The sequence below is a fragment of the Astatotilapia calliptera genome, chromosome 9 (assembly GCF_964374335.1).
Source record: "Astatotilapia calliptera chromosome 9, fAstCal68.1, whole genome shotgun sequence".
In the NCBI taxonomy this organism is placed as follows: domain Eukaryota; kingdom Metazoa; phylum Chordata; class Actinopteri; order Cichliformes; family Cichlidae; genus Astatotilapia; species Astatotilapia calliptera.
The window spans coordinates 25,504,271-25,528,927 of record NC_137430.1 but is presented as its reverse complement, the minus strand read 5'-3'; the positions used below and the strand labels follow the sequence as shown (position 1 = coordinate 25,528,927).

General features: G+C 41.7%; 1 protein-coding gene across 7 annotated transcripts in view; it reads right to left on the bottom strand.

The window, feature by feature from the left end:
* Nucleotides 1-24,657, bottom strand: part of arhgap21a (Rho GTPase activating protein 21a) — a 101,671-nt gene that overhangs the window by 18,340 nt on the left and 58,674 nt on the right. For 3 of the 7 annotated variants that reach the window (XM_026180094.2, XM_026180092.2, XM_026180090.2), the window contains 5 exons: nucleotides 14,422-14,514; nucleotides 13,500-13,578; nucleotides 9,678-9,732; nucleotides 6,648-6,671; nucleotides 3,248-5,216 (listed from right to left, as the gene is read on the bottom strand). In XM_026180094.2, the coding sequence (XP_026035879.2) occupies nucleotides 3,248-5,216; nucleotides 6,648-6,671; nucleotides 9,678-9,732; nucleotides 13,500-13,578; nucleotides 14,422-14,514 (2,220 nt within the window). Of the gene's footprint in view, nucleotides 1-3,247; nucleotides 5,217-5,995; nucleotides 6,213-6,647; nucleotides 6,672-7,066; nucleotides 7,208-9,677; nucleotides 9,733-13,499; nucleotides 13,579-14,421; nucleotides 14,515-24,657 lie in introns of those variants that run through there. The other 4 variants (XM_080306111.1, XM_026180091.2, XM_080306113.1 and 1 more) reach the window with 3 other exon arrangements.

Genomic DNA, 24,657 nt, shown 5'->3' with positions numbered 1-24,657 from the left:
CCAAACATTAGGCAGTATTGCTCTTTTCTGGGGGGGTCCCTACCTTCCCGTGGTAGGTAGCACTGTTGTTATCAAGTAACAGGACTGCAAACTGAGCTCAACTTTTTGACTTGTCAGCAATAAAGCTAGTATTTTAAATGAGGCTCATTTCTTCCTCTGAATCTTGGAAATATGTTGTAGTTCTGATTTTCAAAAATAAATGCTTGGACTTCAAAGTACAGAATTCACAAACACAAAGTGGATCTAACAAGTAAATACACTGGAGTCTGGGACAAGTCTGCTGTTGCTTGGAGTAATTTAAAGTGAGAGGAAATGGGATAAATAAACAAACTACCCTCCAACTTTCATAGCAAGATAGAATGAATTTACACACTGCCATCAGTTTCTGTAGATTTAAACAGAGGGGATCCAACTAACCTAGATCTTGTCCAAAGTTATTACATGTGGATTTTTTATGTTTTGGCACTCATCCATGAGGGACTCTGGGAAAATCAATGCAAGAAGAAAGAGTCCAGCATGCAGGCTCCAGATGCTTCACATCAAGTAAATAACACGTAAATAGTAAATTAATGAGCTTCAAAGTTACTTGTTGGTTGATTTTGTTATCTTTGGGTAAAAACCACGCTAAACCTCTTTCCATCCTCTATTCTCAGCTAAACTAACTCCATGCTGTTGCTTAATATACAGCAGACTGCCATGAGAGTATAAGCAATATCACACTGCCGTCTCATAACATGATAAAAAAAACAACCCCAGATTGTTCTGATTTAAGGCACATTACTGCTATAGCACCAAGATCTCCATCTAATCTTGATCGAAATGCTGTGAACGAGACCATGAGATGTGAGGGCTGCCTCTGTGAAGTGCTGCTGGAAGAGGATGTGATTAATCCCTGCAGGTTCTAGGACACCAGACAGACACAAGAGCTGCTCTCATTGGATGGTAATGAGTCATCAATGAAGACACAACTGAGGATGCAAGGTCGAGTTCAAGCTTGTCAGCCTCTAGAGTTGTACGAGATTTGGAAAGACAGAAGATGCTTCAAACATTACTCAATAATGTCATTCTATAAACACCTCAACGTGTAAATGCAGCTCTCAGCTTCAGTTCATGAGGAAAAACAGAAAAAAAAGAATCATCAGAAACATGAGCAGACGTGACATATCGCATGTTTTTCTAGTAGTGTATGTTACATTCTGTTCCCTGCAAAAGAAATACATGAAATAAAATAAACTTTTGGCAGGCAGATAATGTACAGCAGTTGTTCCACTTATTGTTTGGAAGCTTACAATGAAATGTAATTGAAGCAGATTGCTGCAGGAATGCTCTCATTTCTCCGCTATGTCATAGTCCATTAGGACGATACGCTTAGGTTTCTTTCTCTGTGCAACACTGGTGGAAATATGAGATGTTTCAGGGAGTGTGTGTGCGTTTATTGACTTGGAAAGCAGCTCTGTGAGTGCGTACGTGTGCATAGTGTGCACCCTGTGTACTTTTTCTGTGCTGCCCTTTCGGATGCCGAAGGATTGTCTGAATATGTCATGCTTACTGGCAGTACCGTGTCACGTTGTCCCAAGTTCAAAATGCTGAACACAAACATTGCTTAACAGCAGCAAAACTTTTTAAAAATTTAAATTTCTACACTGAACAGTGTCCTTTAAAAGGCAGTTTACCACCAAAACACAGGTTAACTGGATTCATTCTTATTCACACTGAGCAAACCTTGCAGGGAATTCCCCCACCTGATTATGCAATAGTATAGCCATGATGACATTTAGACACAATGTATTTCATTGTAGCAGCAAAAGTGGGGCAACAACGGACAAGCTTAAAGTTGATTTTTAATGCATTTTTCTGATGAAATGCTACAGAAACAGGAAGTTCAGACTAATTTTTTATTATAATTATTTGGCTTCCATGGTTTTTGGTTATGGTGATTTTTATTTCCTTTAAACAGGAAGATACTGAAGGCGTGTCTGCATTTTTGTCCTCAGGCAACCAACAGTGGAGAATATCACTCTCACCACCTTAAACTGTGGATTTTGAGATGGGAGTGTCATGTGGAAGGAAAATATGTTTCTCACTTTTCATTTGATATCACTTTAAACTTGGGTTTCTAACTGCTAAATATGGAAATTACATGTGAATTAATTATGAATTAATTACTCTTTTTTTAACATTTAATAAATTACAAACATAACCAAAACATGCATGAGAAGGTATCACTGGGTATTATAGATTTTTAAAAAGATTTTATAAAAACCCAAGGAACCCCTGAAATATAGCTATGAGCAAACCAGAGTGTGAACTCAACAGCCCATTACTGCATGATCATTTCACCTACAGAGAATTAAATATGTCATATGTCTTCATCTATTGATCTATAAGAGTGTGTTAAACTACTGATTGTATTTTTACTGTGAAGTTCTGCCTGTCCTGCAAGATTAATGCCCATTGTCATGCATGGCTAACAGTAGCATTCAACTTTTCGATACAAAGCCTTTTATCTAGACTCAGTATTTACACATATATTATTTCAACACTGAAGCATGTCAGTATTTATTTTATGTAAAACTTCTTTTTATTTAAAAATGAACTTGATCATTTATGACAATTAATTTTAGTCACTTAAGTCAAAAGAAGACAGTTCTCCACATCTCCAGTTATTTATATTTGGTGGCATGGCTCTAGTCTTTCACCTTTCCATCTTTCCTTGATGCATTCATATGTTGAAAACCTAAGACGGGAGAGTAGCAGCAAGGTCCTCGTATAAAAAGGAGCAGGCATCAATGACCACAGACATTATTTAAGTTAGACACAGCATAAATTGAAGAGGTGGGCAGCAAAGCGGCTTGCAGATGAACAGCAGCGGTAAAGCAGCTTATATAGCTTATATAGCTCACCCTATGTAAAATCAGCCAAATCATTAGCTGATGTGAACTCACACTAAGATCATTTGATCTGTCTATACTAATACTATGCTAAACTCTATGCGTAGTGCCAACAGGTGCCAACAACCATCCTCAAATGAACTGCAGTCTGAATTTTCTGCTTCCAAGTTCTGAATGGGGAAATACAGTTTTACCTAATAAGTAGACATGAAAGCAAGATTGTGCCTGATGATTTGATGGCAGCTTTCTGATAGTTGAAGCTTAAAATGAATTCCAGCAGTACTTTAACAAAACAGACTGTTCTTGTGTCAAATTTGTTGCTATAGAAAGAACATATAAAGATAAGGAGGTCTTACCTATGAAGGGGATTGAATCCAGAGAGTCATCCAAGTTGTTGGATCCGGACTTTTGCCGTGTGTCTCCCAGCCTTCTCAGATGCATCTCCCTGTAGCTGTCACTAGACGTCCAGCACATCGCTGCATCTGCAGAGCCTGCTTTCACTAAGTGTGGTGACTTATGAGTCACTCCTCTCTGGTTGTCGTTAACAGCTATTACATAGGACGGAGGGCGAACATGAGCAGTTCCAGAGTTTTTGTCCCTTCTGAGGACCACAACGGTAGCATCAGGTCCTTCAACACCTTCTGCAAGACTGCCGTTAGTCCATACAAGAGAATTAGTGGAACTAGAGGTTTCTTTGACCTTTGGCTTTTGGGTGACAGCTCCATTACTGGTAGAAGCACTGCCAGCACTTTGTAGTTGTCTCTGCGTGGGCAGTTTAGACGAAGGACCAGAGCAAGAGGAGGATCTGGCTGCTAGCCCCGCCTCTGACCTGCTCTCTATTTTCAGACTGTCAGCCCTGGACCTGAGCTGCAGGTGCAGAGGGGAGGAGTAGCCCATATGGTTGCCCATGATGTTAGCTCTTTGGTCTTTTAGAGGGTCCATGGGTTTAGTGGAAGGTATAGCAGGTGAGGCGTCTGAAATGGCATTTTTGACAGGCAGACGTGACGGCCTCATTATGATGCCATCTGTCCTCGATGGTAGTGCAGAATCTGTTGTACCTTTAGTAAACACAGGAGCTGCTAGAGGCGAGTTGGAAAATCCCTGTCCTTCTTCCTCTTGTCCAGTGAGACTCCTGTTTAGATGAGGTAAAGCCCTCAACTCAGATCCCTGCCTGCTAGCCCTGGCTTCCTCTCCCTGACCCAGCTGAAGCCTGTCCTCCACTCCCAACCTGTCTCCAGAGAGACGCCCACCTAGCTCTCCGGGATGCTGACCCAGGTAATCACAAGACCGAGCACGAGGTTTGGTGACTCCTGTTGGGGTTGAGAAAGGCAGAGCATCCTGTGAAGCGCTACGAGGCCAGTTCCTAGTTGTTATCGTCCTCTCTGCCCCGCCTCCTAGCCTCTCCTGGGAGGCGCTGCGTAAAGGAGCTGTCACTGCAGCACCTTGACTACCTGTATCCACCCCACGGTCACTGGATGCACTCCTGCGTCTAACCTGGGATTCCAGTGCCCCTCTCTGACTGGCAACGGGAGGAGATGTTGTTCGTTGCTGGGTGTAGACAGAACTAGAACTGGAAGCTGCACGCAAGGTGTCCAAGCGTTCCTGGATGGTGCGGCAGCCATAACTGTGCAGTCTTTTGGCATCAATATAGTCCTTATAGGTGGTGTAGTTTTTCCAGTCAATGTTCTGGTGAGGGGAGGTGGAGGGAGCTGTGGGAGAGGGTGAGTAGTGGTTGGCGCTGGGTGAGATGGCAGTGGAGAACGTGTCCTGCGAGGCCCGTCCAGGTGGAGATAAGGTGTCAGGATAGATTCCAGGTCTAGAAGTTGAGGAAGGGGGGTAGACTGGCATTTCTGTGGTGCGTGAGGAGGGGTACTGTAACTGAGCGCTCCCAGGGACTGAGGGAATAAGGGGTCTTGGTCGGGCCGAGCCAGAATCTGTTGTAGGACCATACCGGTTTTCCTCAGTCCTGTGGCTGGGTCCAGCCCGGGCCACCCGAGACCCCCTCTCGATCTGATCAGGGGGCACTGTCCTCACATTGTCATTACAGACACACACCACTGTCTGAGACTTTGACGTCTGCTGGGGAGGAGAAGGAGGAACAGGAATTTCCACCCGATAGCTCTTCTCTGTGGCGCCCCCTCGCCTCCCTGGTCCTTGAACTGGCCCTCTGGGAGTCTCAGTGACAGTGACAGGCTCTGATGACTGAGCCATGCCTGCAGCCTTGACTTCTATCCGTGGGTAACATATGGGAGGGGGCTCAGGGATATTCTGGGCATTTCCGCTGTATGCCTCATTTCCTTTGAGGTATGCATCCTGGGAATACGCCTGCAAGAGATTATAAGAAATTATATCACTTTGGTTGCAGAGAGGTTTAAGAGCTAAACCAATCCCATCACATCCACAGAGATCAACCTAACCAGAGAACAGATATTTTAAACTCTCTTAAAGGACAAGCATGGAGTGGGAAGTGCTGTAGAGTTGACACAACAACACTTGACACAAATATAACTGGTGCAGACGCATTTCCAAAAATATCCAAGAATACAAAGAGTGGGATATCCATTTTTGCCCTGTCATCTCATTTCTCAAGCAGTATTGCTAAAGATGCATTTACAACCACATCTCATATTACACCTCCACTGCCATTTCAGCCACAATAGCATGTTCCTATAGAAATACTACATCTGCAGTACAAAAACATTGTAGCTCAAGTTACAAAACTGGAGAAGGGCTCGTAATCCACAAGTGTCATTTATTGACAGGAGTCTTTGTATGAGCTGACAAGATTATCAGAAAGTCAAACACTGCTGCATACCCACAGCAAACTGGACGTGACAGATGGGACAACTGGATTGATCCCGTCTATACCACTAAATGAATAGCACGCCATTTCTTCAAATCAAACACAGCTCTGCTCAAAGTTTCTCAATTCTTTTTCTAGGAGACGGCAAACAAATGTTGCAGCCTAAACTCCTCTGTAAAAAAAGAAACAAGTGGGAAAAGGAGGCTGCCAGAGAGGGCAATAAGTAGAGAAAGAAAGCTGGAAAATCCAGAATAAACCCTCAGAGTCTGAGTGAGGATTAATCTGGCAGGGGCTTACCCACCTTTGGTACCGAAGAGTGTGCCCTGAGGCATGAGGAGAGGGTGAACGGGGGTCTCCTCTGTCTGCCGTTGGCAGCTAACGTTACTTCTGTCAGCATGGCTTCACAATTCTACAGTCACTGAAGCCACCGAGGTACTTTCCGTGATAAAAAGTTAAAGAAAAACACTTTGTTTTGCCACAGATGGCGTCAGGAAAAAACTCCTGGCTGCATACTGAACAGACTGTATTTCCACATCCTTTCAGCACAGACGTTCTTGAGAAAATGAAAGGGAGAGAGTTGTGGCGTTGGACTTTAATCGATTGCACTCTACCTGAGGTGTCAGATTACAGCTGCATTAACAGTAACAGCACTACCTCAGCTGCCGGGTGCCTCCCTCTGAAACTACGTTCAATCCAAGAGAAGTCAATTTCCTCACCGTGGAAAGCACAGAGGGAAATTTAGAAGGTCTGTTGACAGACGATTTCAGGGCATTTGTTTATCCTTTAAACACATCTTTCCCGTCTTTCCCTTAACCTACTTATCAGGGTAAGAGAAAAACACCCTGCTCTACCTGTCCTACCACTGCAAACACAATCTCAAGACAAGGGGAGATCTTTCATAAGAGGTGAAGGAAAGTGGAAGATGAGAAGATTAGTATGATTTCCCTTCTTACCAGAGCAGTGATATCCCTGGAAAACTGCAGTCCACAGGTTAGATAAATGGAAGCAGAGAGAGAAAAAAGGAAATAAAGAGAGTAAACAGGTAAGAATAAAGAGATAAAGAGGTACCAACGATAGACTTCGGCAAAAGCTAAAAATACATCTCGCTGTAGGAAGGCTGAACAGAGGCATCACGGTCAGTCAAAGTGGAAAAATAAGAATTGAAAAGAGCGCAGCTGCCCATTTGGTGTTCGTCTTAGACCTGAATACCTTCCTGAGCCTCGTTGTTTGTCCCCATTATTTCGTCCCCTCACCTTCCTCCGCCTCCACCACACAGCACAGTCGCTGTCAGAACACACTGGCAAATATATTCTGCTGGCTTTTTCTCCTTCTACATACTCTGCATTTCTTCCCTTTGCTCTGTCACTCTCACCTGCTCACTGTGGTAACGCCCCTCCCTTGCCCTTCCTCGCCGGCTCCTGGAGCATTTCGTCGCCCTTGTGTGTTACACTCTCTCCACACTTGCCTCTTTCCTCGTCTTCCCTCTGATCTGTCAGATGCTGCACTGTCAGATTTTTTTTTTTTTTTTTTGCTCTTTTGGGTGAGCACCCTTACTTGCCTGATCTGCACCAGCTTCCGCCTTGTAAACAGAGCACTGAGGGGAGTCAGCTGACTGCAGCTGCACTCCCTCCGGTTAGGACTCAGTATCTCCCAAAACATATTTACTGGTACTTGTGTTGCCGCTTCAAGCTCCTTTTATCTTATGGAAACAATATTAGATCGAGTCTTCTCAATCTTGTCAATATGAGCTCCACATGAATACCAGAAATTTCATATATTTCCGTTTTATGGGATAGAATCTAATGCACAAGATCAAATATTAAATATGGAATGAGAACTATGAGCTTGTTTATTCACATTTCACTTTTATGTGGGGGCTCATTCTAGATTTTAAATAGGTCAGATTGTTGTGAACTGTACATTAAAATGGTGAAATTAACTCTGATTGTTGTTTTCCTCCATGAGGAGAAACAGCTAATTGCTTCCTTTGAATCCCTTGTGAGCTCTGATTCATTCCAAAAGGCCAAAAGCAACTTTCTGTGGCTTTTTGGTGAGCTGAGGCCAAACTAACAAGCTATGTGAGGAATTTAGCAACACGGTGGGATCTGACTCAGCTCTCTGCTTCAACGGTGATTTTCCCAAGCAGAGGTGAGAAACGTGTGGCGACTGGTTTGACACGGCTTTGCAATGTTATCGTCTGAGGTGCTCTGGACCCTGACTGATGCCGTATGCTGGTTGTTTGCGTCACTGAGCTCCTCAGGCTGATCGGTATAAACTCGCGGAGCTGCGGCACGAAACCCGGCTAGGCGGCGTTCCTATTTGCTGGTTTTACTCCTGGCTTTTTGAAAACTAGCCCACCCACATGGGACAATCAATACAAGCTTTAAGTATAAGAACAACCCTTAAGAAACATTGCATAGAGTGGGTGGTTAAACATTGACTCAACACTGGAATGATTACTAGAGTTCCTCCACAGTGGATTAATCATGTGACTACAAACTGCAGCCTGTAAATCCCTGCTAGTCTTGACTAGCTAGCCATAATCAGACGTTAACGACACATTTTTCTCATCATAAGATGTTTTCTCCTGATGCTCAAATTGATGTAAATATTTGTTTTATTTAAAAACGTAAATAAAATAATAAATTATGGTGTAATTGTCATTAATACTGTACTGTGGCGCCATATGACATCTGAGGTCATCATACTTGGTAAACCCTAACACAACCCTAACCCTTTCATTTGGAGAAAGGTAAAACAGACTCTTTTAGATAAAAATGTGAATAGTTTTTGACGTGTGCCAGTCAGAATGATTATTTTAGTTGTTTATTGATTGCAAAGACTAGCAGAATATTTTAATGAAAACAAAACTTGTGTATTCTGTTTGCCTGGGTTATGCATGATTTGCATCTATGCTGAATCCATGTAGAGGCCACCAAGTAACCTATGCAAGTGGCCAGTGCTGTTGCCAGCATTGTGCCACCAACACACTAGTTGGTTCTGGAGTTTCTCTATTTGAATGGATCCATTGTATTCCAGTCAAGGTGAAAAATGAAGATAAACCGATGATGGTACTGAACAGGCCAATCACAGTCTTTACAGGCTGCACTGATGCAGCGCAGTTAGTTTCTAAGAGTCACGGCGTCGGGTTTCAGAAGGGTTTGTGGTCACAGCGTACCTCCGGCATAGATTTAACTCAGAAGCTTAGATCCCACTTTAGAGTCACAGACCTCAGAGGGTTAGGCAAAACAGCATAATTTGCAGCCAGTAACACAAGTTGTCTGCTTTGGAGTCTGGACACCAAACTGACAATTTAAAGCAACTGTTTGGCTACATGGCAAGCATCTGTGGAGCTGCTGCAAGAAAAATCTGACAAGTAAAGTTTTCTCTGGCTCCAGCTGCACAGTGGAGAGCCACAGAAAATGAATCTAAAAGCAAACTTCAAGAATGATCTTGTCTGTAGCCAGCATTTTGAAAGGGATGATGAATGTGACTATTGTTGGATAAAAAAATTCCTTACTGAGTCATATTTGTTCATTGAGCCGGGAAACCAGGTGCAACCAAGGTAATGCTTTTGTATATTGCTACACAGGTTAGCTGACTATACGTTACTGTATATACCCGACTGTTTGACACAATCACAAGCAAAACAGTGACAGCGAACAAAGTAAAATACTGTAAAGTATCTCATTGAGTCTGGTTTGTTTGACACATCCAGAGCATTTTTCTTCAGCAGAACAAAGGTGATTATTTAATGTAATTTCAAAAGATTAACAGGTTAAGTTTTAGTATGCCTGCACACATACTGCACGATGGATGGAATGAAGAGACAGACATTTTAATGTCAACATAAGTGAAAATTAATTATAGCCATTCATAACCTAATCCTAGAGTCTTAAAAGCTGCTCTCCAGTTTTACAACTGGGGATTATCTCTTTAGATGTTTGTGCACTTGTGGTATTTACAGATAAACAAATGCTTACCAGCTGCAAAATGTCCTCATCCTTTGGCATCACACAGAGTTCCAGCAAGGCATCACTGATGGATGATAAACATAAGAGAGAGAGAAAGACAGAGAGAGAAACAGTTATAACATAGACCTCAAGGACGTGTGAACATTTCTCGTAAGAAATGGCCAGGTGACATATTAAAGGAAAAAAAAACTTGACTCTTAACCACTGCAGTGACAGGGTTGGGTGTCTTTGTTATGCCATTGGGGGCATTTCAATGGCAAACTTTGGATTGTAATGTGATTGGTATCTTCTAGAATGAGAACCTGGGCCAGGCCACACCAGCAGGACATACATTAAAGGGCTGAATGACTAAAGTTTCAAAGCAAATGTTAAATGAGATCTCAACCCAACTGAACATCTCTGGGAGATGTTGGACTCATCAGATTAAGGTCTCGCCATGTCTGCATTAGAGATGGACCGATCCGATATTACGTATCGGTATCGGTCCGATACTGACCTAAATTACTGGATCGGATATCGGAGAAAAATAAAAAATTTAATCCGATCCATTAAATATCATGAAAGCACCTCACAAAACTTGCAACACGCCGTAACTCACCTCAGAACGTTAGCACGTCGGAGCAGTATGCATCACGTGATAGAGCGGCTGTGGCATGCGGGACCTGTCGGTGGTCTGGATAGCATGTGGAGCTTCCCTAGCAACCCGGCATTTCATCTCCGACAAAGTTATCCCCGAGAGAAGTAAAGCAAGTGTGTAAGTCCATCTCTGAATGTTTGTAAAGCATTCCTGCGTTAAGCTTACCAAACGATATATGGAGCGACTGCTTCTTCTGGCTGCTACTTCAATCATGAAACTGCTTAACGATCAGCTGATCGGCTTTTCTGTCGCGAGTCCGTCTCTCTGGTTTGTTTTTGGCCCACTTTGCACCAGAAAGAGGAAACCAGCGGCTGAACAACAGCAGCACGTTTAAGCTTGATAAGCTGTTGTTAGAATGTATTTAATATTACTTTCTACTCGAGGATCTTTTTCTACGTAGCTGACAGCTAGTAACTGTGCAGGGGCGGATCTAGCAAAGTTTAGCCAGGGGGGCCGATAGGGCATTAACAGGGAAAAGGGGGCACAAACACATACTTTTCTTTCTTATTCTCATTTAAAATGTCTAGCTTTTAATAAATAATTATCCGAATCTTACACCCAAAGTTTTAATTTGATGTAAAATGAATAGAAGTCCATTACTGTATATAGTGACTATTAAGTCTAATATATATACCCTAGTAAGCTATAGTACTTTTTCCTTTGGGAAGGTACCATCTGTGCAGTCTGCAATTTTGTTGAAGAAAGATGTTGAATCTATTTAATATTTCTTGAAAAATAATTGATTTCTGTGCATTTTTTTTCACACTGCATCAAATTAAGGTTGATTACGTCGATTAAGCATCATGAGGTGGAGCGTGAGGGGTGGTTCCCTATTTTTTATTTATTTATTTTTGTTGTTGCTGGGAGTTGGAACCCTATTAGTTAGGTTGCTTAATATTTACGCTAAGTACTCTTTAAAATACCAGAATAGGGAGGATGGTGTAGGTTTAAGTTTATTAGATTGATCAGTATTGCTGAACTATGAAATATTTTTTTTTTTGCATATAGGTATAACAGAATAGCTTTAGTGTAGTTGTTGTTTTAAACTTGAGTATGAACTTATACAAAATGCAGCAAGATATTTAAAAAAAAACAGTTTTGTTGATTAAAAAACATTATATCGGATTCATATCGGTATCGGCAGATATCCAAATTTATGATATCGGTATCGGTATCGGACATAAAAAAGTGGTATCGTGCCATCTCTAGTCTGCATGTGCTGATGCGTGGATGACTCAGGTCTGCTGTAGCTGTGCACTGTCACCAGAAGGAAGAGTCAAAAATATGAGGGCTACTCTTATTTGTGTTGTTATTTCTGAAGCAGGGATGTTAAACTCATTTCACTTTATGAGCCAAATACACCCCACTTTGATCTTAAGTTTATGTTAATTCAAATAAAATGTCTGGATTGGAGTCTTTTCTGGGCCACGGGCCTTATGTTTCACATTCCCGTTCTTCTTTTTTCTGGTTCACCTCCCGAGCTTGTTTGTACAACATTGTCCTTTTTTGTTTTTTCAAAGCACCACACTGAAAGTCCCTTTGACTAACAGAAAGTGTGCGTAAACGTCAAAGCATCTGCCGGGAAGCACTCATGGGCTTAGCTGGAAAGTGTCTCAAAGTGTGTGAGGCTGTTAAGCTGGGCACTGGGATTGGTCTATTAAGAATGACGTGAAACCGAATGTTAAAAACAACATGTGCTGCTATTTAGATTGTTTTTTCCACATTTCTTCCTCTCCCTGGTGAAGCCTGCTATCATTCTCTTTCCTGTTCCATTTCAAACATTCACCATTCTTGGGAGGACTGCATGCAAGTGTTTCTCCAAAGCATCTGCATATTACAGTCTTTCTCTCTCTAAGTGCAACCAAAAAGTCATGCAAGCAAACACAAATGCAGGGCCTCATATTCTGCATGAGGCAGCACTCTCCAAAATCATAACGGTGTTGCCACAGAGTAACAGAAACTGGCATTTTCCCAACTGTAGTTTGTTTACTTTGGTCTGAATCAGCTGATAAATTTGTAAAACTCTAGATGTTTCCCATTTTTTGGTTTCTTTTAATAACACTAACAATAAAAACTACGTGAGAATGTTGAGTCCGCTTATTGGCCACATGTGTCGGAGACGGGAGAAACAAAAATCAATCAATATGGAAGCGTACCTTGTTGCTTGTCTAAGCGAGCTCTTTAAATTTATGGCCAGTTGCCAAGGTTATCATACTCAGCATACTCGGGGCGATTACCTGGAGGACTACGTAACCCTGCGCTGACGGATGCTCCACGCCAGTCCGTTAATCACCTCTCTGTGGTAACTAGACTCCCGCGAAAGCGTTGCGCTAATGTTTTATTGGAACTGCGTTAAACCTGCCTTCTTGTGTTTAAGATTTCGATCCGGCGTCCAGTGTCTGCCACCTGCCTGTCCTCCTGCTCGATTGGATCACCCGGTGCTTCATCTGGCCTCGTCACTAACTCCACGAATTCCCTTTTCACGGACCTTCCCACTTCCCTCCCGAGCCCCACGGTCCCACTCCGAGTGTAAGCCCGCTACTCTAACCTTGTCTTGTTGTGCTCCCCAGCTTCCCGGCTCACTAGTAATCTTCTCCCCTTTCTGTTGCAGCCTCCCACGGTCCCGATTCCGGCTTCCCCGTGTCATTTGTTTCCCCGGGTTTTTTAGTTCCTTATTTGCTCCTCTGGTTTTCCCGGGCCGCCTTTTGTTATTTACAGTAAAGTGTCCTTTCCTGCTAACACTTGAGTCTGCTTCTGGATCCTTTTGTGCACACGCACCTCGGTGCATGACGACAGGAAACATTTCACTTAGACTAGGTGGGCCAGACTGGGGTCAGATCGCGTTTTCATCATAAATGGAGATCATGAAAAAGACTGTTTTTTGGTCCACAACACAGTGCCCCAATCAAAGTGCACCAAAGAGGATAAAAGAGTCAGACTTTGATTTATGCTAGTATTCTTTTGTCACGTCTCTGTACATCTTTTCACAGCTAAATGTAACACGTGGATGTGAAAGCATGTGGGCTTTCTCTGAGAAGGAAACTCTCTGCTAAAAAGGAACATGTTTCCCAACATCTCTAACTCCTTTCCCATCAATAAGCCACAAACATTTATGAAAGGATTAGATCTTGTGAGTCATTCAGGCTTTTTGTTTTCCCTCAAAATGAATCATTAACTGAAACGTGCAATCTTACCTGTTCTGGATCAAGGCTATGACTTGAGAGTATGTCTTCCCAATGATGCTCTCTCCATTCACCTTCACTATCCGATCCCCTGGGCAGAAAAGAAAAAGAATAGATGAAAGAGCAGCACGTGTTTGTGCTCTGAAAAATGATCTGAAATCACAGTCAACGTGATTATTGACTGAAGAAACCACGATGGAGTGACTCCTTCCAGCACAAACACACATTTGTGTTCAGATCAAAGGAGAATCGTAATACCAGCGCATGTTTATGTATGTAAAAACCCCATGTTAGGACCTATCTCCAAGTTTTCTGAAGATGGCCATCATACAGGAAGAGAGGGGAGGTGAGTTTAGGAGTGAAACTAAATAATTGTGGGAAAATACCACTTGCTTGTCCCAGGAGGAGAGCGAACAGATAAAGGCAGGCAGCTTTAGACGGCTTGTCTGGACCGCTTTACATTTCCTGTAAAACAACGTGCTAACCTGGCAGTAATTCTGGCAGCAGTAAGCCATCACCTAAATTCCAGGGAAACTGTAAAGAGCAGGAGCTGATCCATGCTTTCACCAAAAAGGGGATATTTTTATGTTCGCTGATTAAAATTAGAACTGATTCCTGTTTTGATAAGACAAGAAAAAAAGTGGGAGATGTACAAAGACAAATTTAAGGAGAGGTCAGAATAACAGCGTGCATATTACACTTTGCTCAACCCCCCACGAAGGAGCCATCTGTTATTTTGTAACCTCATATCTGTTTTGCCTGGCAGTTTACAAGGAAGTGAGTTACCTACAGTACAGACGTGAAGAAATCTTGGCATAGAAAAGCACTTTGAGGTCAGATATGAGACAGGCAGAGTTAATCAGATCTGCCAGTTATTACACTGTGTGTGTGTTAATGTGACTGTGTGTGTGTGTGTGTGTGTTTTTGTGTGTACCTGTACAGAGTCCAGCTCCGTGGGCGGGACCTCCCTCCTTCACTTGCTTGACGAAAATCGTGTCCATTGGCTCCAGACGATTCCTCTGTCTCCCTGGCAACCAGAGAGTGAGAGAGAGAGTGAGCACACATGCAGAATGGCGATTGGTCACACAGTTAGGAAAAGCAGCAGCAGTGGAGTCATAACTAGGCCAAATTGCATTGGGAGAATTTAACAGCTTCAATATTCTGCTGATGATGCTGATTATTGCATATTTCCCCTTTGAAGCCCTGAAATGATGTAAATGCACACAGTTTGTAGCAAAAACACGAAGTCCAAGGAAAGTATAGAAAAAGGAGAGTCTATAAATTTTAGACTGTTGATAGATGATGACTTGCAGAGTTTTTTTTCCTGTCTCAAAGAGTTATTTTTTGAAGGTGATTGTGTACATGAGTATGACTGCTACACATACACTTTATGGATAAATATACTGGGCCACCTGTACTGGGAGCTGCTAAGCTTGGGAAACTGATACTACAAAGGTTCTGGCGAACCGTTTTTGTGCTGATGTCAATGCCAGAGGAGGTTTGGAGCGCTACAGTTCAATTTATTTAGCAGCTTTTACACACTTTTAACACTCTGCGATTCCCGCTCTGCAACTTTATGCGGTCTGCCACTTCATGGCTGAGTTGCTGTGGTTCCTAAACACTTCCCCTTTGCAATAATACCACTTACAGTTGATGAATGAAAAGCTAGCGCAGAATACATTTCAAGAACTGACTTGTTGCAATGGTGGCATCCTGTTACAGCACCACGCTCAAATTCAATGAGCTCTTTGGAGAAACCCATTCTTTCATGAATGTTTGTAAAGGCAGACTACATGACTGGGTGCTCGCTGCTATGGGACTGAAAATTCAAAAGTTTAAGATGTATACCCCAATATGTTCATATTGAGTATAGTTAGGGCAAAGGATAGTCTGTGCATTCTCCTGTTATTTGTGAGAATACCTACTTAGTAAAGATAACTTTACTCAGGAAAAACAGCTTACAAAAATAGAAAAAGAATCCAATGAATAAAGTTGGAAGGTTCAGTAGTGATAAAAATCACTTCCATCAGAACTAAATATTTGGAAAAATTTTCAGCCATTTTCATTTTTCCTCTTGTCCAAAGGAAACACCTGGGTTTTCAGTCAGTTTAAAGCAGCAGAGATTTATTTTGCTCTTTCTTTACTTTAAAAGTCGAAATGCAACAAAATAAGTGCTGTTAATATATAATCAAGTTGCCTGCTGTCACCAGATGTTGTATTTTGGGTGTTTTTCACTATCTTACTAAACATGCTGCAGCTAACAGTTAGTCAGCTGTTTGGTGAATGAGAAAAACCTTTCATTGTCATATGCACTGTCACAGAGGGTTTCAATTGTCCTTAAAGTCCAAGGTCAGATCTTTTGTTGTTTTTCTTATCAGTAATTCAAAAAACAAAAGGAAATGCATTGAATTAAATTAAAACAATGAAAAACATATTACAAGCTAGGATTAAATAGCTAAAATGTTTGATATCTGCTCAGAAAATAGCCAAACAGGTTAATTTTATTACATTAGCTAACACTGAATGACGCCTTATTTTCAGTTCTGATCAGTGTTGCATTTTCAAACTTAACACACCGACTTCTTTAGCAGAGCTACACAGAAAAATATATTATTTCACATCTCAAAATGTCATCATCATAACATCCAAACACTGTGCATCAGTTCACATCCTTTCACTGGCTAAGGACAGCGAGGGGAGGTCACAGGATGCTGACATGGCTGCACGCGAACAAGCCACAAAGGAGGTCACTTTCATATGGCAGAGGGAAAGCTACCACAGCATGCCATGTGACGTACAGTGAGGCAGGCTAGTGGAGAAAACGTAGCTGATTAAGGATCAATACTATCATATTTCAAACATATTCAGACAGCATCTATCTAAAGGTATAGCCAGCAGTTATCCTTGTGTGTAATGAAGATAATAACTGTCTTTAACTGAGCCCATTAAGCCACAATCTCAGTTAACATCAGCTGCCTTTGAGAGCCCACGGGCTTTGCGGAAGTGCAACATCAGAGCATCCCCACTGTTCTTCCCTCAGGGAACGCTGACGACCGTGCCCTGCTTTGAGTTCACACATGCATTTACTAGCCAGAGGTTACTCTGACAGTCGGTGTGTTTTAGAGCTCTGAACAGCTGGACCGGAGCAGATGTTGCTAAAGAAAAACTTCAAAGATGAGGAAACATTCACTGAGTTTACACATGTTGGTCTGGGATCCAACTTGTAACACTGTGTCCCTTTTTTCCTAAAATCATGACTACATCCAGACTGCATGCATTTAATGTCGAATTCCTGCTGGGAGGAACCACAGAAATGTTTCCAGAAGAGCCCGTTGTAATGCAAGTGTGTCACCTTAGTCGTCCTCTTTCCCTGCAAGCCAGCATGTTCAATGTTTATACCACTGCCTCCCTCCTGTGGCTGAATGTGTTACTGCAGGAAATTAACATCCATTATACTGGAGGTTTATAATATTTACTAAAAGGAACAGCATCTGCTGATAAATGTTGTCCCTTGTATGTTCTGGTTTATTTAATCCTCACAATGACAATACCATTATCTCAACCATGTTAGTTCAGGAAGCTATAATGTCACAGATTTCATATGCAAGCTTTAGGTATACAAAAGTCAGTTTATTACTCTGATGTCAACATTAAATGCACTTCAGAGTTTGACTGAGAGCAGCTGCACGGTTGTTTCTGATCCAGCAGAAGGCAGCAGAGGCTGTAAAATGACTCATCACCCAGGTATAGCGTAAAACTGTTAAGAGCAGCTTTTCACTCTTCATGCTGATATGATGTCATTGAATTACCCGGTGACTAAACAGTTACCAAAACCTTTGCATGCTGACATTGTGGCTCTTCAGCACTCCAAAACAAGCGATGAAAGCTGCACTGATGCATTAGGGCGTGATGTTACAGGCACATGAAGGACGTGACTGACCCATGCCGTAGCTACAGATGTCAACAAATACTCTCCCCTCCCTCCCCCCTCTCAGTGTGTGTACTAAGCAGGTTCCCCCTCTGCTATTAGCCAACCTCAGCAGGCTCCAGCTCTGCAGCAGAAATTGGATTGTGGAAGTTTCCATGCGCTGCAGCTGGATGAACGGGATTAAATATGGAAAGCTTTGGATAGATTTAATGCTCCCAACTGTCTTAAAGCAGAAACTATTATGTGGATTAATGAAATACATCAGTCCGCCTCAAAATGATTTCAGCTCATCTGAAACACAGATGGACAGCTGAATAACCACAGTGATTTTTGGCGGGAAAATCTTTCACAAATAACACTTATGAACCAGCTTGCGTCACCCTTTTACGTCACAGTAAAAAGGCATATGACTAAAGCAAACTGTGGCAAAGAAAGCATGTGCAACCTGTAAGGTGCCAGCATAGGTATATACACTATAATGTCAAAGGTACTGAGCCACCTACACTCTACCACCTACCCATGATCTGTTCTACTATGGACACCCATGCCAAGAAGCTCCTGGCGTTCAGTTTTGTGCTGCCGGTAATGTCAGAGGAGTTACTGAGTCAGCAGAGCATTGGCAGTTTTTACACACTAGGCCTTTGCACTTGGTGACCTCGCTCTTTAACTTTACCTGGCCTGGCACTTCATAGCTGAGTTGCTGTGGTTTCTTAATACTTCCAGATTGCAATAATACCACTAACAGCTGATTGTGAAATATCTAAGAGGGAAAAACACTCACTAACATACTTGATGCAACATTACCCACTGGTTCACAAAGGTTTGTAAAGGCAGACTGCTTTCATTTTATGCACCAAATGGACTGAAAACATATAATATGTGTGGCCCAGTACATATAGAGTATATAAACCACAGACTGTATATAAAAGATGGGATTAGAAGCCATATCATCACCTATTAATTTCTATAATCCTAGATATAATCCTACATAGGTGGTTGGATTAAACTATAATTGAGTGAGATATCAAATCAGTCTGAATCCTAAAGCAGCCACGCTTTAAGATACTATATAACTGAAATGGTTGACCTGCTAAAAAGAAAAATACTACTTATAGACAAAAGATCTATAACAGGCAATAAACATGTTTATTTTATCTTTAAAAATGAGAATTTTACAGTTGACTCCGTGGTGGAGCCAGCCTCAAGCAGCCATTAGACGAAATGCCTTTAAAAATGACTTCAGGTATTCTGTTTATCCATGTAAAGGCAAGGGAAAACATCGAATGGGATGAGCTCATTTGCTTGAAAAAAGGTCCTTAAATGACTAATACATTACTAACATATTATTATTTTGACTTGTTTAGAGAAGCAATTCTTTCAGATGTACTTTTGGTTCCACAAATGTAAAACTGAAACGCAATGTTGACACATCTTAATCCATTCAAACCCGAGACAGCTTCTTATCAAGGCCTTTTGGCACTGTTCAAATAGTCTCCAAATACCAAATACCATGCATTTTTGTTCATTTCCTCCATAACTGAAACAAAGTCAGAGAGAAGAGGAAAGCAGACATACGTGCATAGACATGCGTTCAGTCTGTTTTTTCTGTTGTTTTCAGTTTGAATCAGTTTTATCAGGTAATTCACTTGACTTTTTGAACCTAGATTTAAATGCTTAATGGATGCTGCAAATTAGCTCCAGCTAGATGCTTTGTATTCATTACGTCTGTATTACGGCTTGCACATATGCAGCAGTATTTATCTGTATTTCTTCCTTTGTATTTATGTTCCAATCTAGAATTTTACAGTCAAAGGCTTCAGCACTACTTCCTGACTTCAACAAGCTTGTGTCTGGCTCAGGTCCCTGGCTGCACAGCTGGGCCTGGTTGCGTGGGCCAGCTCCCCGCCCCCCCGTTGTTTTGGGTTAGATAATGTTATTCTACAGAGGGCTGGGCCCGCTGCCCACTCCCTGGATTAACCCTGGCGTAATGCCTCTCTGTCCATCTCGCTGTTCTCTACCACTTGTGTCACTCGTGCATTTGTAAGCATTTCAAATACTAATAAGAAGGTCTGTGCTGGAGTTTAGATGGTTATCTATGACAGGTCCGCTCCATTGGGGAAATATCAAAATGGGAGGTGCCTGACCCTGACACAAGGCAGTCCCCCCATAGTGCAGGAAGGTCAAAGCACAAGTACACTGCACATAAATCCATAAACTCTAACTTCCTCGAAAAGCAGAGCTTGTTTTAAGGCCAAACATGCGCTCAAAGAAACTGAATTGCTTCAAGGCAGAAGATCATGAAAATAAATACTGTAATTCTGCCCTTCCTTCTTCAGTTTCCATAAAGAAACAACGTACACAGTTCACACAAGCCAGTCCAAAGACAACTCTACTGTGAAAGCCTAAACTCTGCTGAAACACCTGTGTACCCGAGCCCCGACCTCTCTGAAACACTGAACAAACCCACATCCTTACAAACTGCATCAACAATGATGCGGCGACTTGTAGCTGCCGACATCAGACGGGCCAGTCTTATTTCACTAAACACTGGTTTTTGTTAACAGCCACACAGCTTTCTGACAGTAACATAAACACACGCTGGAGCAGGGCATGTCAATACATCTTGAAACCCCTGTCATCACCATTCGAGTTAACTCAGGAGTGAGTCAGCTGTGTTTGTGGCACCTCTACACAGGCCAGAGTGTTGCTGTATTTTTGAGGCCAGTGGTGAAAACTGTTAAGGTTTCGAATGTTGACTGAAGTTGTGGCTTGTCAGGAGCAAACAAGCTGTGATTGGTCAGCTTCTAATTCCAGTTACACAGAGTTAGAGTTGTTGTCATCAATGATGATGTCTCAAGATCAATTTCTACTTCTGCCTTTAATCCATGTAAATGCAAGTGTCTGACGCTGTTGCAAGTATTTATACTTGTATCCATACGCCTGAACTTTTATGCAATTTTGCCAAGACACTAGTTGGCGAAGGGAGTTTCTCTCTGTAAATCTAAAACGGAAAGTTTTCACATAAATATTAATCAAAACCTAAAATGTAGACATCTCAAAAGGGACCTACTGTATTTACTATATAAAAGTAATAACATTCTCTTCTGTTCATTTCACTGGAAATCTAATTTGTAATAAAGAAACTGCACCTCTTCAACATATGAATAATGAAGACTGACCACATGCTATTGGTTGAGCAAGAAAAACAGCATTTATGCGCCCTGAAGTACCATGTTTTCATCAAACAGATTCTAAAATACCTCAAATACAAATTCCTGGTAAATTTGGCCACCACATACAATGCTACTATTATTCACAATCCAAGTAATGATATCATCAACACAATATGTAGTAAGAAATGTAACCTAATATGTATGTGTAACACCCAGCAGGGCTGGATTCCTGCAGTTCCGGGATCATTAGAATATAAGTTACTTCCAGGACTCCAGCATTCCTAACCTGGGACACACGCCGAGGTAGAAACACATGCCTAACAGTACTGTGTGCATATGTCCACTCATCACATCAGATTTACACACAAACATGTCTGGTGTTTTTTCTCACCAGGGCAGGAAGGTGGTGGAGTACTTTCCATCACTTTTTTTCTAAGAATCACACATACCACAATCCACTGAGGGGAAAGCGGATATGTATTGACATTACACTGACATGCACAGCAAAAAGAAAAAAATCAGTATTTTGTTTTCTTTCTGTGAAACAAGCCAAACTATCCACCAGGGGAGTTCAAGTTCAAGTGAGGGAACAAGTGACAAACATCTGGAGGCACATGGGGTAATTTTAGTCTAAAATGTTGTCTCGGGTCTCTTGGAAAATGAGCTAAACCTGTCCCCTTAACACTGATTTTCCACTTGCAACTCAACAACAGTAACCAGGCCTGTCGAGCTTCTAATTACTTCACACATGTTGAAGCTGCATTCATGGGTCTGTACTGTGAATTATTGCTTTCGTTGCCTTTTCGTAACCAAAATACCAAATCAAATATCGAAGGAGTGGCAAAGCCCAAGAAATGTGCTATTCGCGTTGGCTGTTAATTGTTCTTTTTACATGAACGTGCAATTTTGTAGGTGGATTACGGTGTAATCTATGCTTGAGTCATTCAGTTTAATAATACTTTTTGTCCATTTAGGTGTAGTTAATTTTATCTTACCATCACAGCTTTATAATAACTGAAGCTGTTTTGAAATTCATCCACTTAGAATGAATTTCAAAACAGCTTCAGCTTTGAAATTCCTGCTCAGTGTCGTGCTCCTTTCAAACACATGCCAAGCAAACTGATCACACCGTGCACATTTTGTACAAAGGGCAGGTGTTACTCATGGAGCACCGTGACATCAAAACTACTGATTTACTTGTCATGTGGGTTGAAATGTGACATTTTCATATACTTTATTACCTCTTGAGGTGAGTTTGGCTGTAGTTACCAGTGTGAAATAGTTAGTAGTTTGTAAAATTCAGCTTTTAAAGTATCTTATTTAATTCTGTTTGTGAGGCAACCAATGTACTGATGTTTTTAAGGGGGTTTGTTTTGTTTTTGTATTTCCCTTTTCTGTGGATTTTTTTTTTCATTTGACTCAGAGCCATCTGGTCAGATGATTTTGCCTGGGTTGTTTAATGTTTGCATCACTTTTTACGCACAACGATGTAAGTAATGGGGGGATTTATATTTTTGCATTAAATCTAATCTTTCCTACATCACAACTTATGCCATAACCTATTGTGAATGTAGCATAATCTCATGTCACTTCAGCCTACAACAACTGTGATTGGCCAGTCTAGTTGCACTGGTGCATTTCCGGCTAGCTCTCCTTCTGCTGCCACTTTTCAAGCTGACTGAAAGAGAGAAGATCAACCTGATGAGCCAAACCTCATTGGCAACTTAAGTTGCAATGGCAAAGTTGCAGAGGAATGCCCGACATACCGCGCGCAAAGCTAAGGGTCTCCCACAAGCAAGGACCTTAGCCACGTGCGTACGCAATGTAGCAGGCTTTACATAGCTTCACCCAGAAGTCCTAAATAGGCTTAAGCAGCCATCAAGTGCATATTTAAGAGTTGTTTTTACAAAATACTGACTTTAGAACCAGTCAAACAAGAACATTTATAACTTCCCTCACTCACTATATCTGCAACCGACAATTGTTGTTTCAGGAAAAGTGATGTTTGCCAGGTAGAAGTGATTAGCCTGTAGACCAATTGCTCTGTGTGTTCTCTGTTGCAACAGAAAGCTAGACAGTCACAGCAAAAGATCTATTTACAGTAGTATGTTGAATCGTTGCAGAGCTGACATAATGCAGTAAGTGATGTTCGTTGTTTGCATTTATAATTGAGCACTGGTGGGTCTGCATTGCTCTATCATCACAAGTGAAACCAGGCTGTTTATATTGGACCTGGACCTGATAAATCAGTTGGGGGAGTTGGCGTTGGGGGTGGGGTGATACTTCAGTACATGTATTTTCACAGCTAAGAAAACAACCAAACAGCATAAGTCCACACAGGCAGACTAATGGTTATTGCATTAGCACTGTGAACTAGCTAGATACAATTACAAAGCTTTGCATTTCAGTTTACAGAGGCTCTCCATGGGAGTCTTCAATAACATATTATGATGGATAAAAAATAAATTTGTGGCTGGCCAACAAACAACATTTTTAAGAATAAAGACTTACATTTAAATTTGTATTAAAAAAATAGAAACATTTCTGAAAGGTAAAAACAAATTCTTGAGACAAAAAGGCAAATTACAAGAAAATCTTGTTTTTAGAACCTTTTTTCCTATTAGATTTCCCAGCTTTTATACTCAAAATATCTAATATGTTCAACCATCGATCCAATCTCTTCTGGTTATCCAGTTCAGGGTTGTGAGGGGCTGGAGCCCTACCCCGGTGCAAGAGGTGAGGTACACCCTGGACAGCTCACCAGCCTGTCACAGGGCTAACACACACAGACAGGCAACCATTCATGTTCGACAATTAAGAATCATCCTGATAATTAATGTCACATTTTCAGTTTGAGTGGGTGTATGAGCTAAATAATACCGATAATATGTTAGATTTACCATTACTCATACATGCCTGTGGAGTCGGTGCAGAAAAACACTGATTGAGAGCTCAATGGGGTGAAAGAAGGACATGACAGGAAAACTATTTGTAAGAAACTAGAGTTGCAGAGGAAAGAAGTCACTATGGGAATTGAGAAAACAGAGAAAGAAAGGGAAAGACAGAGGGGGAGAAAGGGAAAGAGCAATCAAAAGAAAGGCAGTATGAGAAGCAAAAAGGGGGAGAAAAGATTAAACTTTGGATGTAGCTTTGTTAAAAAAGGTGGGGCATCAAAAAGCCCACTGGAGAATACAGGGGAATTCTGTTTGCTTGTGCTGCATTACATTCCCTCTGCAGAATTTATGGGAACAATCTGAAATTTGACTTTTAAAATAAAGCTGCAGAGAAAATAAAGCTGCAGAGAAAAGAGTTTCACATTGAATGAAAAACAAATATTTGAACAGATGGAGAAATTTTTGTGTTGCTTCTCTCGCTGTGTAGTTTCATAAGCATTGCACACTACGCCTCATTCAGATTTCACCCTTCAACAGCTCGCTAAAACACACAACTGAAGAGAAAAGACATACAGGAAAGGGAGAGACAGGCAGAAGAGGGAGGGAAGAAGAGAGGAAGTGAGATAGAGAGGACGATTTGGGATAACAGCCGCTTGGTATGTACACAACCGCTGTGAAGGGAAATAAACACATCCACATTTGAGACAGGCACAGTAAGGAATATCCATGTTGTTTTTATGTCTCTGTACGTCAGGGTTTACGTATCTCTAAATCTACATCAGCGTATGTTTCTGCTTTCTAGAAGTTTGAAGTGTTTCCAGCGGCAACACCCAGCTAGTCGACATGCGGTCAGCTCCCCCCCTCCCTCCTCCACTAAACACCAATAGACTCATCACACGCCCTGGCCCGGAATCAAGCAAATAAACTCCAGTGCAGCGCGATGGGGAGGCCGCAGTGAACCTCGCAGACCTGACTCGAGCTGAATGCAACTTTTTTTCATTCTATCTTTTTTTTTTTTCTCGAAACATTAAAACAACCAAGCACATGGGACGGATTATCTGTCTGGGTTTCACATGGTTTTTCGATGATGCTATGAGTGTTTTTGAGCGTATGTCGTTTGCTATGATAGTGATCAGTGGTTGTCACATAGCAACATCCACAATTTGAACACATCA